Raw genomic sequence first — 14743 nt, forward strand, 5'->3', positions numbered from 1 at the left:
AACCTAAAGCATTTGTTTTTAAATTTACATTTTCTATGTATCAGCCTTTTTTCTGTTTCAGGAAAGCACATCATGCCTACTTTATTCTTCTAAAACCCCATTATTTTGACTTTACTACAAGAAAAATCATTGCAAAAGAAAACCAAGGAAAATATAACTTACAATAATTCTTTAATAATAATAAAAAACTTTTGTTCCCTATTTACAGTACAAAAGAGTGAGCCAGCAACAATTTGCACATTTTCAATTATTTTCATGTCCAAATGTAATACTTAAAACTTGCTTTCATCTAGGACTTACAAAAATCTCTAATGCCGTTTTTTTAAGTTTCACACACTCACACACACAAAGGATGAAAAGGAAAACAGCATTCCACACTAACTGAGTATTAAGTTAGGTTAGTTTGCAGCTTTAAGTTTCTTCTTCTTTGGTTTTATCATCTGTGGCAATGGAATCTTAAAGGCAGTCCTACAAAGAAAAAAAAATTTAAAATGTAAATCAAAAGATTTGGCAAGTCAACCACCCACCTCAAAGAAAACCACAGTCAATATTTCACAGTAAAATATTAAAGAAAAACAACTTTATATTGTACTGTTTTAAGTACTCACTCGCATGTTGTGCAGATAGGACTAAAGTTGCAAAATACTGTATAATGACAAGAGAAATGACAAGAAAATAAATCCACAGGACGACATTAAGTATTATTTTACACCGTCATCCTAAATTAAAGCTTCAAATGGAGACTTAGAAATGGCAGCCACAGTATAATGAAGGACTAATGAACTAATGAAGGAAAACAAAGTGCAAGTGAACGGCTGTTTTAAACGAAATTTAAACTGAATCTTGTTCAGATATATTATTTTTAAATGTTTGTCCTTTTATACTATTAAATAGACAACAATAAGGTCTGGAAGTTTTAACAATTACATAAATAAGAAAACAGCCTGAGACCTACTCGACAGGCACACCGAGCAGACGTAGCCAATCTCAATGAGGTTGCGATGACAAAAGCAGGCTGCTCTGTAGTCTACGTGTACTGGTGGAGGAAGTACTAACTGTGAGCGCTGGTCCGCATCTGGCAGGAACACCCACTGCCAAAACACATGACCAACAAGCCACAGTCACCGACTTGCTAAACTGACATATGACAGGCAGAGTAGATAAACACTTAGGTCATCAGATAACTAAGCTGGATTCAGCATAAACACAACGACTTGCTAGAATAACAAAACTTAAGTAAAGACATGACATGAGGTTGGAAAATTCTGCTGTCCACACAAATTATGTATGATCATCTCACCAGTAAATACTGTGCTAGAGCAATCTTCTGTGGAATCTTCAGGTACAAGCCCCCAGTTATATCACACGCCTGTGGAAATGGAAGGTATTCATCTTCGTTATCAAAATTATATATTAATAAACATTAAAATCCTAATTACAGACTAAAAAAGTTTTTGTAGGCAACTATCTTTGTGTAAACTAGAACAAGACTGGGCATAATCTGTACCTAGTAATGGAAAAGGTCTGATCTAACCTAATCTTGCTTGATTAGTGATTTCAAGTTAGAAACATGATAAGAAAATTCCTGTGCAAGCATACCTGCTGCAAAAGGCCTGAATCAGAGTCTAGCACACATGCATCGATCAGGACATTCTAGTGAGAGTGTGGAAAGGGGTCAAAGTCATGACTTTCAAAATATTCTCTCCTATCTACTATAAACATCAAAACAATTCTCATTAATACCTGTTTTTGTGCAGCAAAAATCACGTTCATGAAGTTCATGTACTGCAGAGCACAATCTTCGGCAGCTTTTATCACCTGCAAAGTACAGCATATTAAGTAAGTGATATTTGGATTAATTGGTAGTCATACATCTGCAGGAGCAAAATTAAACCAGTTGCTTACCAATATTCTCGACTTCATGTCTTGCCCAGCTAAAAGCAAAAAAAAAGAGAAACAATTCTTCCTAGTTGTTCAATTTGCTTAGAAAGATAGAAATGTTATTGCAGAAGCATGTCTTGAACAAATTGCAAATGATAACTGACCATAATAATTAATGAAGGTGACCTATTAATTTATTAGTATACAGTGCAGTTTACTTTTTTTTTTTACCATCACCACTTTGAAAAATTTACCCTTAATAAACAACATATCCCTACATAAAATTCTTTCATAAGATTCATAAACTATACAGTGTAAATATTACATTGTTATATTTTTACATCCAGGACAAACATCCTTACCTTCCAGGTCCTTAGAGACTCGATGAATGTCTAAGAGTCACTCATTAAAGGTCATTAATCTGAACCAGATGACACAAACACGTTAATCAAGTAAAAGAATACATTGTGCAAACCTAAACATTTTTTAAGGATACAGCACAGAGATTTGGCAAGGGATCCAGCCAATAAGGTATCTGTCTGGTGACCTTTCACCTGTGCTTTAATAAGGAAAAACAATTACAGAAATAAGAGCCATTGCAAAATTTGAAGTCAGCTATACATTTGAGCTTTAAATGGCAGTAAAAGACTTTTTAGTTTCTAAAGCATTGACAGAGGTGTATTTAATAAGTGTGAAAAGGGGCTGATAACATTGATACTGCACTTCATAAACACTGTTGCTAAGTGAATTAAATATTTTAAATTGAAAGGACCCTCTAGAAGTCTGTGAAAATCCAACAGTAGCAAAGGCAGTTAGGTTGAGTAACTTACTTCGGGCCATGAGATTCTTGATCTCCTCCGCAATGAGGTCATTTGCTACAGACAGGAGCTCATATTTGCCATCACTACTGCCCAATGATGGTTCATCTCCAGCAGTGTCCCCTGTTTTCCAATGCTTGCTTGGGTACAGGAAGTGACTTAAATGGGAAAATAGAGAGAAAGAAGGGCAATCAGTCTGACCCCGACTGTCAAAAAAGTGAGAGAAAAAAATGAATGACCAAATTATGAAGACTTGTCAGTAGTAACGACAGCTTAATGTTCAAAGATTAGTTTCAACTTTGAGGTAATGAAGTCCAGATCAGGTCAATTACCTCTCCTGACAGTGGCTAGCAATGATGGCCAGCTTGTTGGTTCTGGTCATAACCAAGTGAGAGTTTGCCATGACCATCACAGCGTCCAGACATTTTGAGAGGGTGAACTGAGAGGGACAGAAGGTAATAGTTCTGTATTACAGAACTATTAGCTGCCAGCATGATTATTCTTATTCGCAAATGGTGTGGTCTAAGGCAATTTCTCAATTTAACTGCAAAGTTATAATTTTCAAAAATCAGTTGATATCTTACTGCAAGCAAAAACATCTAGCTTGCCGCCGCCCCCCCGAAAAAACAAACACAATTAACATACCTCGGGTTGTCGCTGCCCTTGCTGACCCCACCAGATTGGATTTACATCTACTACAATGACTAGAAGACTTATTTCGTCTTCTGTGAACCAAAAGATGGAATGTTAGTTTAGTGTTAATAGCGATTACCAGCTAGAACCCTACCAAAGCCAGCTAACTAGCTACAGTCACATTTTAATTAGCTAGTTTAACGTTATCCAGTTATGCTAAGCTAGCTATGTAACTAGCTAGTAGGCTGAGATAGGGCGAGATCCAATTCGTTTTTTCAAGTAATACCGGAACACCATAGAGAAAATATTTCAAATAGCATTTACAAAATTGAAACACGACTCATATATTTGCACAAAAGTATTGTCATAGACAACCTAGCTAGGTTAGCTACCTGATGCCATTGCTGACCAATTCCTCCGCTCGAACAAATCAAGGGATTGTTGTCATATATGACGCAATCACTAAGCGACTACATGGTTCATCCTGGACAGCTCTCAAGACTGATTCAAAAAGCACGATAAAAAGTCTGTTCGTGAAAAGGTGGGCATTTAAAATAACTCAATGGTGTCAGGAATAAGCACTGTACATTTTATCATATTGCGATTTCTGTCTGTTATAGTTTACCAGTTGCTCTCAGCGCGATTAGCATCCTTCATTACATCAGAAACAACGTGCTGGCGAAATATAAGTCATAGAACGATCATTTAGGAGTTTTGGACAGACTGAAAGGTTGATTGGAATAACTCTACTTTTTCACCACATACTCTACGTGACGTCACTCAAGACGATAATTTTGCAGTATGGATGAAGGAGGTAGGCTATGGCACAAATCTATTTGGATTTTGTATCTATTGGTTGTCATATTGGGGTTTCTTTTGCTTAGCTAGAACCAAGGCACCAAATCCTTCCCCAGCCATATCATATGATGATGATAGCAGTCCTATCTCCTTCTAATTTCTAGCATTTTATCAATGACATTTGAATAAAATGGCTTGAAACTGATAAACTAGCTGATGGGATCACTTAAAAAGTGACTAAACTTAATGCAAACATAATAATTGATGCTAAACTCTTCATGTCATTTCAACGCACCCCAGAGTTGGTGGAGTATTTCAGGAGGCAGATGAGTCAGGATCCTGACATGGCCTCTGCAGTGGCAGCTATACGTTCACTCCTGGAGTTCTTGAAGAGAGATCAGAGTAAGATTTCACTGTTCTTTATTAGAGCTCAGGGGTAAGGCTACTATTTGGTCAGTTCAAGGAAATTCCCCCAACACACACACACACACACACACACACACACACACACACACACACACACAGAATGCATTTGATGACTCTTTGGGGATTAATTATGATTTAAAAAATGTTGACCTGGCCAAGACCACCTTTTATCAGAAAGTTACTCTATAACGTTACATTATTCAGCCCATTGGATCTTAATTGTTTGTGTCTTCTCCAGGTGAGACTCTCCAGGGACTGAGAGAGAACCTGACCCATGCCATAGAGAGGCTAGAGGAGACAGATTCCTCTGTGGCGGTGTCCTCTGGAGGGGAACTCTTCCTACGTTTCATCAGCCTCACCTCACTGGAGCATTCGGTTAGGTGGACGCATGAATACACTAAGTTTGATGCATGTTGCACATGCACAGGCTCGAGCCATAGACAGTGGGTGCAGAGTCTTGTATGCCTTCATAAGGCACTTCCATATTCTCCTTAGCTCCTTCAGACTCTGCTTTTCTTCCCAACGTAGTGAAATACAGTTCTAAATAAATACAATCCCTTTTTCTTCTGTTTTAAAGTTGCTCATATTAAACATTACCTTCTTCTGCACAGGATCTCTCGCAGTGCAAGAATGTGATGGTGGAGAGAGGGGAACTCTTTCTAAAGAAAATTTCCTTGTCCAGAGGCAAAGTGGCCAAACTCTGCCACACCTTTATTAAGGATGGGGCTGTAAGTACCATTTTTAATTTTCTTTGCTCTTTTTTAAACTTAGAAATGTCTTGAGATATATGTATACTAGGTTTGCACAGTATTGAAAGTTGCAATTATATTGCTATATAGTGCGATTGTGATGTATTAGGATTGTGGAGGCCAGTATTATAGTTCTATTACCATCTATTACCAAATGATGTGTTGTACAGCACTAATATATGCATGACAGTATACATTATACATTTAATTATACATTACATATGTATACATTATACATTTAATTATATTCGACCTTAGCAATGTTCAATATTCAGTATTATGTTTACGTTGTGATATTGTTTTTACTGTTCATTTACTAAATTCAATTGTCTCACCAACTTTGCTGTCATTGTGCAGAAAATCCTCACTCACTCCTCATCCAGAGTTGTACTGAAGGTCCTGGAAAATGCAGCAGCTGACAAGAAACGTTTTACTGTCTATGTCACAGAATCCCAACCGGATTCTGCTGGGTAAGCTCACATCTGCACAAACCTCATAAGTATGCAGCATTAAAAAGGTGAGCCATGTCATCAAAGCCAAAACAAATTTAGGGTCATCCATCCAAGAATTACAGTTTATGGAAGATTCTGGTAGTATGTGGTATGTGTACTTGGGTAATATTTTTACAGCAATTCTTAAATAAACCAGTCCCACAATCCTACAATTTTCAACCAGTGTCTGTCATAGTATTTTAAAGACATTTATCAAAGATCCATGTTCTTTGATTGATCCGCTGGTGGATTAATCGAGGTCAAGTTCATACAATAGCCCAACAGACTGCAACCAATTTTCAGCACAATGTTAATTTGAACATCTATTATGTTTGACTCTTTTTTTGTGTCTTTAGGCAACAAATGGCAGACAAATTACGAAGACTCAATATTCCAGTCATAGTAGTGCTTGATGCTGCTGTTGGGTAAGATTTCCGGTTTTGTATTCTAATTTCCCAGTCAGTACCCTTGTTAAATAATGTCTGTGAATGATTACAGCAGGTATGTCACACACAGCAAATTCCTCAAAGTTGAACTAACTCTTAAAGCGTTAATTTGTGTCCAGCTGGATGAACAGGTGTTAATACCACATTGGGGATTTTTCCAAATATCTCTGTCAGCCATAAATGAAAATGTTTGTATTTGCCTTGTTAAACTAAACATGACTACTAATGCTTGTGAATGGTCTCAGGTACATCATGGAGAAGGTAGACCTGGTAATTGTTGGTGCTGAGGGGGTTGTGGAAAGTGGGGGCATTTTTAACAAGGTGCACAGATACACACACCCATAAACACATACACATACCCCTGGATTACTGCACCTAATGTCACTGGATATTAAACCATTTATTTCATCTTATAGATTGGTACCTATCAGATGGCAGTGTGCTCCAAAGCCCACAACAAGCCTTTTTATGTGGTGGCAGAAAGTTTCAAGTTTGTGCGTCTCTACCCTCTAAATCAGGAAGATGTACCTCACAGATTTAAAGTAAGTACTTTCAGATTCTTTTTAACACTGATCATTTTGTTTATTATTAGACTTCTGTATTTGATAATCACTGTGCTTTTTCTTATTCATTTACAAAACTACTTATGGCTATATCGGTATATTGATGTCTGGTTTTCATAGACATGTGTCGAATATCCTTGAAGTTACTAAATGATATAAATGCAGCATGCTACCTGAAGCAAGTAAAAGAGCAGAGCATTTCCTAAAGAATTTGAATGCTCCGTGAGCAATTAAAGAATTTGACAGTATCAGTCGCTACTCACCATTCTTTGGGAATCATTTCTGGCATAATCGAAACCCACTTAGAGCTACATCTAATTTAATTTTGATTCTTTCACTTTTAAATAATTTTTACTTGCTATTTTTTATATAGAAAATTATACTTGCATTCAATTTTTGTTCAGTATAAAGCAGATACCCTGAAAACTGCTGAGGACCTCAACCACGAGCACCCAATGATTGACTACACCCCTCCCTCCCTCATCACACTGCTCTTTACTGACCTAGGGGTGCTGACGCCGTCCGCTGTTAGCGATGAGCTCATCAAACTCTATTTGTAATACTTGGCTTAGTCATACAATCAAATGACCCACCTGACCCTTATGGCGTCATGTCAGTTATCTTGGTTTACCAATAGGTCATTACAGTCTTCTTGATATCCATTAAATAATCTGATTTCAACATTCAGTTTGATTTAAATATTCAGATGATTTTTACTGATATGTATGCAACTGATCTGTTATAAAGGCATGAATGTCTATGGTCAAATAGCAGTCATTTAACTGACCAAAAAGGGTGAAAAACAAACTAATGGTAATCTACAATTTCTGACTGGCCATGGATTTAAAATGATCAAATTAGGGAAACTGTCAACCATGTAAAATGTTATACCCCAAGTGCTGCTTCTTATGTGTTTTGATTGCATTGGAAACATGAAATACAGCATACGCTGAACAACTACATCATTTCACACTTAACACATAAATGGTAAGTTGTATTATGTATATGTAAATTGTATATAATACATATTACATGAACCTGGTTCATGCAGCTGCCTACTGCAGCTCATTCATTCTATTCCTACAATAATTGTACCTTTTGGTAAAATGTTATATACATATATTCTCTCTCAATAGATCTTAAACTCAAAGAATTTTGATATCAGAAGTGCCAATAGAGAGGCCTGCTGAAATCCATGCTTGAATAAACTTGAATAGTTTATTTTCATCAATCAAATTCTAGACCAAAATATTTGCAGAGGGACTGCATCAAAATACCCAACATGTTTCAAATCAGTTTCAACCAAAAATTGTGGTTGACTGGATGTTTACAAAGATATGCAATTATTCTATTTCAGGAATCCAAAAATATCTTTTTTTTTGTAACAGAAATGTACAGAGACCTACCTGAACAGCATTATGTTGAACTCAGCTTTTTGAAATGGATGGGGAGGAGAGCAGCAAAGTGGTAATAACCAGAGGCAGCAAAAACAGAAGCAATGTTGGTACTGCACAGCTCTGTATTTGACAGACCCAATACGCCAAAGCCAGATCTGTAGATGCTTGGTACAGAAGCCATCGAGAAGACATACAAAACAATATAAAAGCCGAAACTACCACCACCACCACCATTTTACAATGAAACTAACTGGTGACTTATCAACTGCCAGTTCTGTTTGTAAGCCACTTGTTACCTTTGTGCACATGTAACATGTGAATTGCATAGCAAGAGAGCTTATGCAGGGTACTCATTGCAGGAACCAAGGAATGTATCTCATTTGCCTATCTGTGCTAGAACCCAGCAAAGGAATATAGTTTCTGAAAGTACTCAGTTATTTGGTGGGACCTGGTAAATCCATCCTAAGTAATGATAATGTAGTCTTCAGAATGTAAACTGTAATAATGGTACACTAATTTAGATTTTCCTATGTTTTTTAAATTACTTTGAGGAACCTTGTAAAGTCACTAACTGAGTGTCCTACAGGACTCTTTCAGCAGACCTTTCCCATGTTTTATCAAAATGGAAAGAGCCGAGAACATGTCAATATTGTTCAAAATGCTAGTCAGACAATAAGTCAGTGAACTGTGAATAAACCTCCTAAACTGACACAAAGTTTTAAACTTATATCATTGTATTGCATTGGAAAATCTTAAATTAATGCACCTTTAAGCAAATACAAAATAGTACATATTAAACACTGGACCATCAAAGGAAAAGTAGAGTGCCCTCAGACTTGACAGGTGTGGCAATTTCTAGCCTCAGAGGCATAGACTAGGAGGTGGTGATCTTCCCATTTTCAACAGTTTACTTGTTTATTCTCCAAACAAGTCCAAAATAAAATGACATTGGAATACAAAACAGTACAAATCACAACTTTAAACCACTCTCCGCACTTCAAAAAACCTCTTCAGGTAGTAAATCTGTCCCAGGGTCATGGCCACCAGCACCAAGGCCTCAAAGAAAGACCAGAGCACTACTCGACTGTTTGTGTTGTCGTTAACTGCAAGGAGACAAAACGGATGAAATGAAATGTCAACTCGCATCCCTTTGTGAACCACATGCTAGATTAAAATGAGTGACAGATTGCGACAGCCTCAACATGAGAAAATCAGATGTAACACGCGATTTCTACATCTCACTACAAGGAATTGTTACTGTTGGTTTGCATCATCATTTTGATGAGGTGTCTGCAGCAGGGACTTACTCGCTCTGTGTATCCTCTCACGGACCTCCATGTACTCCTGCTCATGTTTGACTGCAGTCATGGCAACGGCCAGCTCATTGATCATCTCCTCCAGTTTGTTTTGATGGGCTGTAATGGATAGGTTGACCTAATAAGTATCTGCTTAATGCAACAGGAACATGCACATTGTGGAAACGAGATTCAGACAGACTGGATTAGGCCTCAATTTTTCTTTGCCTTCAGAACAAGGTATTAAATGAAAAGGGGTTCCCATAATCCCTTCAGTTTGGCCATAACTGAGGGGAAAATTCAAAACAAATTCAGAATTTACCAATTAGTCCAAAACTAGAGTGCAAATGCACATGTCCAATAAATATTGAAAGAACATGTTTTAAAACAAACAGGTGAACAGGTGTGAAGGGAAAAACACACACACTTGTCACACTTATGACAAGAGCCAAACTAACTTCTAGTTTTGCATGTGAAGTATAGATATATGAATTTCTATTATGTTGCATGCATTTTTGCATTTTTTTTAATTAACTTTAAAACGGCTCTTACATTCAAGGAAAAAAGCTGCAGCTGTTTTTTACTCTTAAAGCAATCCATTTTTTCATTCATGTTAGCTTTAAACATATGTGACACAACCAAGCCCACACTGTGCAACTGTGACATGTATTACTCTGTCTAATGTTTTGTGTAAACAGAGCAACAGAAGACTACTGCACGGTTACAAAGCCATGTGAGCTTTTCATGCAGCCTAATTAACCTACCATCCCAGGTGCCACCACCAACTGAGGGGAAGGAAGAAAGCAGGAAAGAGAGGAAGAAAGATGAAATGAAAGGAATGAGAGGATGGAAATAAGGAAAAATGACAACAGAGGCAGCTGGATGCGACGTCCAACAATACGGACACAGGTTAAAGTGTAAAAGTTTGAAATCATGCATTAATCTACTTGGTCTGCATGGTCAGAATGTAGGAAAATAAGTTTCTTGTGAGCTTTCTTAAAAGACATTCCACACAAAACATCTAAATAGAAAAGAGGAATTGTAATTGACAGAACAAATAATACAAGTAATAAACACAAACATCTGATAAAAGTATAGAATGTTATAGTGAAGAAAACATCACATTAGATAGTACGCAAGTGCATACCCTCTGTCTCCATGCCGTCACCCTTAGGTGCCTCTCCGATGTCAATGGTAAACATGACAATTTTCGGAGTCATAGTAGACATCTTGTTGCTGAAGCAGAACTTGTAAGTGCCATCCATATGTGCTGCCACTGAATACTTCCCACTGGACTCTCTGTCTCCCTTATAGATTTGTTTCCCATCTGGACCTGTGATCTTGCATACAACAACACAGGCTAAGCTGACACATGCTCGTTAGCAGTTAAAGTCCCTAATAAAATTTACCATACATATACATTATATTTATTAATTTAAGAATTATGGAAAGATCTTCGAAGTTTAAGAATTATGGAAAGATCTTCGAAGCAATCGGTTTATGGAATAATCATATACAATTTGAAAAAAAACAATTGTATAAACACGAGTACTGGGGCGAGTTTGTCGTATTAACTGACTAACGTAGGCTGATCCTGACACAGCTGTTTAATTCAAATAACCAGCTAGGTTAGCTTAGCTAGCTAGTTACGTCAGCTAAGAAATGCAGCGGGTTAGCTAGAGATATGTAGCAAGATCGCCCTAACAATCACTATATTCTCATCTAAAGTTGTTTAATAACTTTTACAATTTGCAAATGTTTACTTATATGTTTAAAAACTGTCATCCTGTGTTAGCTAGCTAGAAAGGCAAACAGCCAATAAGGTAGCTAGCTAGGTTGTGTATCGAGACATTAACCTAGCTAGGTTAGCTGACTACCTCGCTATGCGCTGGGTACCTGCCGACCAAATAAATAATCGAATACTCGTTTGCTTCGCAGTAACCGAACATAGTGCCACATCTATTAGACCTTAACGTAGTTTACTAGCTAACTAATTAAGCTAGCTAGCTAGCTACCTCCACATCAATGTCCAAGAAGCCACCCTCTGCAACCTCAAACATGAGGCCCATCTTGGTGCCCGAGTTGACTCGCTCATAAAAGCACTCTTCAGCATGGGCATCCACGCTGACAAAATAGCCAGACGCAGTGGCACACAACGCTGCCAAAAGGACCATAAGTTCTGAAAAGGTAAACATGACGAAAACTGAGAGCTAACACATCTACATGAACAGCAACAACTTAAAAAGAGATCCGCTTTACTCCACTCGATAGAAGCCTATCACTCGCCAAGCCCCGGACTTGCAGAGGAGGAGTCACTGCCAGGACTGAACTGGAACGGGCGGCTTCGTTACTGCCACGTAAAAGTAAAACACGAGAGCCGCTGAGGGACATAACACACCGGACTGAGATTATTTACCGGACGAGAAACCATCAGAAATCATTCAGATTGTGTAAAACAAATCAGACCCGGTCATCTGTACCTGACGCTAATTCCTGTTATCAGAATGTAACCATAATTTTCAAAAGTGTAGTACTACCAAACATGATGAACACTGTTGGGACATCATAGTGGACAACAGTACAGAGCTGAGTGTATTTTTCATGCTCTCAAAATAGCACATTATCATGATAACCTTATATATAAATATATTTTTTTCATTTTCATTTCCCAATTCATTTTTTAAACTTCCCCAATTGTTTAGAAGGCAATGAGCATTTTTGGGTTTTTTTTAATGTTTTTATTTTATTTTAAATATATAATGTGTCTACTACAGTGGACATCTGAATATACTACCTATGAAACTGAATCATAATCACAGTAAATCAATCCCAAAGAAAATACCAAGTTGTCATAAGATTTATGATGAAAACTACCAACAGCTAAGATAATCTATATGTAACTCTTTTCTAGTGTATGTCTAGTGTTTGTATTTTGATGTTATGGAGTTACATTTATGACATGGAATATGATATTTCAAAAGCAATTCCCTTTCTTTGAAACGCAGAGGAAGATCTTGCACTTTGTACACATCACATACATTTTGCTGTTGCAACCAGACCTGCAGTACCTTGATGCATGTGTTTCATCCACCATCTTTGGGACATGGATGGCCCCATAGTGTCTCAGAGCTGCATTTGGCTGAGGTTTCCACTTTTGATGTTGGTGAGTGTAGTCATCTTCACTCTCACTGGAAATTCCTACTTGGACCTGAGTAATCATCTGCTCACCAAGGAGCAATTTGAATTCAAGGAACTTCAGTGGTTTCTTTCACAGAACGTAACAGTCAGTCTTATACTGAAGCCATGCATTGGTGAATCCCAAATCAAAAAAGTGGAAAACTGTATGTACTGTCCATTTCCGAGTGGCCATCCTATAGAAACTTAGCATCCTGTTGGCCATGTCCACACCACCCATGTTTTTGTTGTACTCAGCAATTGCCACTGGTCTTGACACCTCGACACACCTTTTCTCTTTCTTAGACCATCTATTGCATGTGTCCTGTGGCTCAATGCCATAGGCAGAGGATGCCATGACCACTGGTTTATTGTCAAACCACTTGATGACAGCAAGTTCAGGATCTCGCCTGACCACCATCTCAGATGTCCCTCTTCTTTTCTTTTTGATGGTCTGATCCCCTATAATGTTGCACTCCTTTGGATTCTGTTCTTCATGAGAGTTCCTGTACCTCCCAAGCCTTTCTCCATCATGGTGTCCAGGAGATTGACAGTTGTAAAGAACCTGTCAAAAAACAATTGGGTTCCTCTGGGAACAGTCTCTGCCAAATGAAGGACAGCTTGTTCTTCAATGCCCAATCCCTCTGTGACTCTAAAGGTGGTCTTACCTTGGTACACCACAAAATCTAAGACCATACCACTTGCTGTGGCCAAGACAAACACCTTCAATCCAGTCGGGTATGGTTTGTCCGGTACATACTGGTGAATTGGGCAGCGATCAGTAAATGGAATCATTTGCTCATCAATGGACAATTTTCCTGTTCTAACCTTATTTAGACATCCTTGCCTCACTTTGTCCAGAAAGGTCCTGACTTTCCACAAGAGGTCTTTGTTTTTGTCATCATCTGAAATATCAAGGTCATTGACAATCCCTTCATTCTCAGTTGAAAATACGGAGAACAAAATGTAGGTAATAAGTACAAATGTCCACTGTGGAGGACATTTTTTAAACACTCGCCTATCATCGTAATACATTGTTATATTACTTTAGAACATGGTTTAAAGTGTTCTTAGGAGATTCATATAAAACATGACAACAACATTTCAAGCCAAAATTTGCACAATGATAATTAATAAGCACTTACTTTTCTTCTTTCCATTAAAGCATTTTGTGCTGATGGACGCCATTTTCTATGAAGAGGAAGTTTGTGTACCAAAAGCCCACCCCCATAACATTGGTATAATTTAAAAGTTCTAAATGTCCTCTTTAAAGAACAAAAGGAGTTAGCTCAGTAGTATGTTTGGTGTGGGAGATATTTAAGTCTAAATATGTACTCTAGAGAGGACAAAATTGAACTGCTGGTAGTCAGGAGGATATGTTTTGGCACTGTAATGCATATTTAAATCCATAATTTATATAATTGTTTAAATAGTATTATTTAAATAATAATGTAAATAATACATCACTTGTGTTGGATCAGTTTGCATTTCACATGTCTGCTACATATCTGCTACAACCATACGTCTCAACATATATGCAGATTAAAATGCAGATTAAAAAGTGATATTCCACTTTTAGCATCTCTCAACTTTTAAATTTTTATTTATATATCTTTTTAAATATAGGCTAGTTAACAGATTCTGTTACTACTGTTTTGAATGTGGTATCTAACCTAAAACACAGGTAAAACATTTTAACATATACTTTGCCTTTGTATTTACATAAAATATTCTTAACATAAAAAATACAGTTACATAAAAAAATACATAACGCCATATTAATAAATACATAACACCATATTAATACTCTATTAATACTGTCACTAAGTTTATCCCAAGTGGATAAAACAGAGTAAATGCTGATAATAGCCAATAATGTTCTATCTTCAGAGTCCATCAAAGGCAGAATACTGATGCAACTATTCACTTAAAAAAATCCAATTAAATCTATTTTCTCTTTGTTATATTTCCTCATAATAAGAGTTATAGTTTTCATGGAACACAAAACAAAGTGCTGATAAAGTGCTGTTGATGTACCTTGGTTTTAAACTTTGGTACTTCATGAATAATTT

At 37.2% G+C, this 14743-nt stretch overlaps 3 protein-coding genes across 7 annotated transcripts; 1 reads left to right on the plus strand and 2 right to left on the minus strand.

Annotated features, from left to right (window-relative positions):
• Positions 1–152: 152 nt before the first annotated feature.
• On the minus strand, positions 153–3818 carry gtf2h3 (general transcription factor IIH, polypeptide 3). 3 transcript variants are annotated; one of them, XM_027009277.2, is made up of 13 exons: positions 3725–3818; positions 3345–3424; positions 3032–3138; positions 2712–2857; positions 2378–2440; positions 2244–2273; positions 1906–1934; positions 1744–1818; positions 1600–1653; positions 1301–1369; positions 956–1091; positions 609–645; positions 153–468 (listed from the first exon to the last, which is right to left on the minus strand). In XM_027009277.2, exons 1-13 carry the CDS (start codon positions 3732–3734, stop codon positions 399–401), a joined length of 906 nt encoding a protein of 301 aa, XP_026865078.2. In that variant the 5' UTR covers positions 3735–3818; the 3' UTR covers positions 153–398. The 3 variants fall into 3 exon arrangements, with proteins under 3 accessions (XP_026865078.2, XP_026865077.2, XP_026865079.2); XM_027009276.2 differs by having other exon boundaries at positions 2712–2905; XM_027009278.2 differs by lacking the exon at positions 1600–1653 and having other exon boundaries at positions 2712–2905.
• On the plus strand, positions 3784–7701 carry eif2b1 (eukaryotic translation initiation factor 2B, subunit 1 alpha). Of its 2 annotated transcripts, none has more exons than XM_027009279.2 (10): positions 3784–3873; positions 4118–4146; positions 4431–4532; positions 4795–4931; positions 5168–5284; positions 5663–5775; positions 6153–6221; positions 6488–6563; positions 6659–6784; positions 7210–7701. In XM_027009279.2, the coding sequence occupies exons 2-10, from the start codon at positions 4134–4136 to the stop codon at positions 7363–7365; spliced, it is 909 nt and encodes a 302-aa protein (XP_026865080.2). In that variant the 5' UTR covers positions 3784–3873; positions 4118–4133; the 3' UTR covers positions 7366–7701. The 2 variants fall into 2 exon arrangements, with proteins under 2 accessions (XP_026865080.2, XP_026865081.2); XM_027009280.2 differs by having other exon boundaries at positions 3789–3873; positions 3953–4146.
• A 603-nt stretch (positions 7702–8304) lies between these two features.
• Positions 8305–11834, minus strand: LOC113576919 (transmembrane emp24 domain-containing protein 2-like). 2 transcript variants are annotated; one of them, XM_027009281.2, is made up of 5 exons: positions 11513–11834; positions 10645–10837; positions 10262–10282; positions 9510–9617; positions 8305–9305 (listed from the first exon to the last, which is right to left on the minus strand). In XM_027009281.2, the coding sequence occupies exons 1-5, from the start codon at positions 11690–11692 to the stop codon at positions 9181–9183; spliced, it is 627 nt and encodes a 208-aa protein (XP_026865082.1). In that variant the 5' UTR covers positions 11693–11834; the 3' UTR covers positions 8305–9180. The 2 variants fall into 2 exon arrangements, with proteins under 2 accessions (XP_026865082.1, XP_026865083.1); XM_027009282.2 differs by lacking the exon at positions 10262–10282 and having other exon boundaries at positions 11513–11832.
• Positions 11835–14743: the final 2909 nt, after the last annotated feature.

This window comes from Electrophorus electricus, chromosome 5 (genome assembly GCF_013358815.1).
Source record: "Electrophorus electricus isolate fEleEle1 chromosome 5, fEleEle1.pri, whole genome shotgun sequence".
Lineage (NCBI taxonomy): Eukaryota > Metazoa > Chordata > Actinopteri > Gymnotiformes > Gymnotidae > Electrophorus > Electrophorus electricus.

What these genes read in the sequence shown, in the direction of transcription:
- gtf2h3 (XM_027009276.2), bottom strand. An exon ending in AAGGGCAGCGACAACCCGAG is followed by an intron (nt 3,139 to 3,344) that starts GTATGTTAATTG and finishes TGTCCCTCTCAG; the next exon opens with TTCACCCTCTCAAAATGTCT. An exon ending in GCTAGCCACTGTCAGGAGAG is followed by an intron (nt 2,906 to 3,031) that starts GTAATTGACCTG and finishes CTTTTTTGACAG; the next exon opens with TCGGGGTCAGACTGATTGCC.
- eif2b1 (XM_027009279.2), top strand. An exon ending in GTTCTTGAAGAGAGATCAGA is followed by an intron (nt 4,533 to 4,794) that starts GTAAGATTTCAC and finishes TGTCTTCTCCAG; the next exon opens with GTGAGACTCTCCAGGGACTG. An exon ending in TCACCTCACTGGAGCATTCG is followed by an intron (nt 4,932 to 5,167) that starts GTTAGGTGGACG and finishes TCTTCTGCACAG; the next exon opens with GATCTCTCGCAGTGCAAGAA.
- LOC113576919 (XM_027009281.2), bottom strand. Translation starts at nt 11,692, where the DNA reads ATGTTTACCTTTTCAGAACTTATGGTCCTTTTGGCAGCGTTGTGTGCC. An exon ending in TGACGGCATGGAGACAGAGG is followed by an intron (nt 10,283 to 10,644) that starts GTATGCACTTGC and finishes CCTTCCCCTCAG; the next exon opens with TTGGTGGTGGCACCTGGGAT. An exon ending in TGAGAGGATACACAGAGCGA is followed by an intron (nt 9,306 to 9,509) that starts GTAAGTCCCTGC and finishes GTCTCCTTGCAG; the next exon opens with TTAACGACAACACAAACAGT.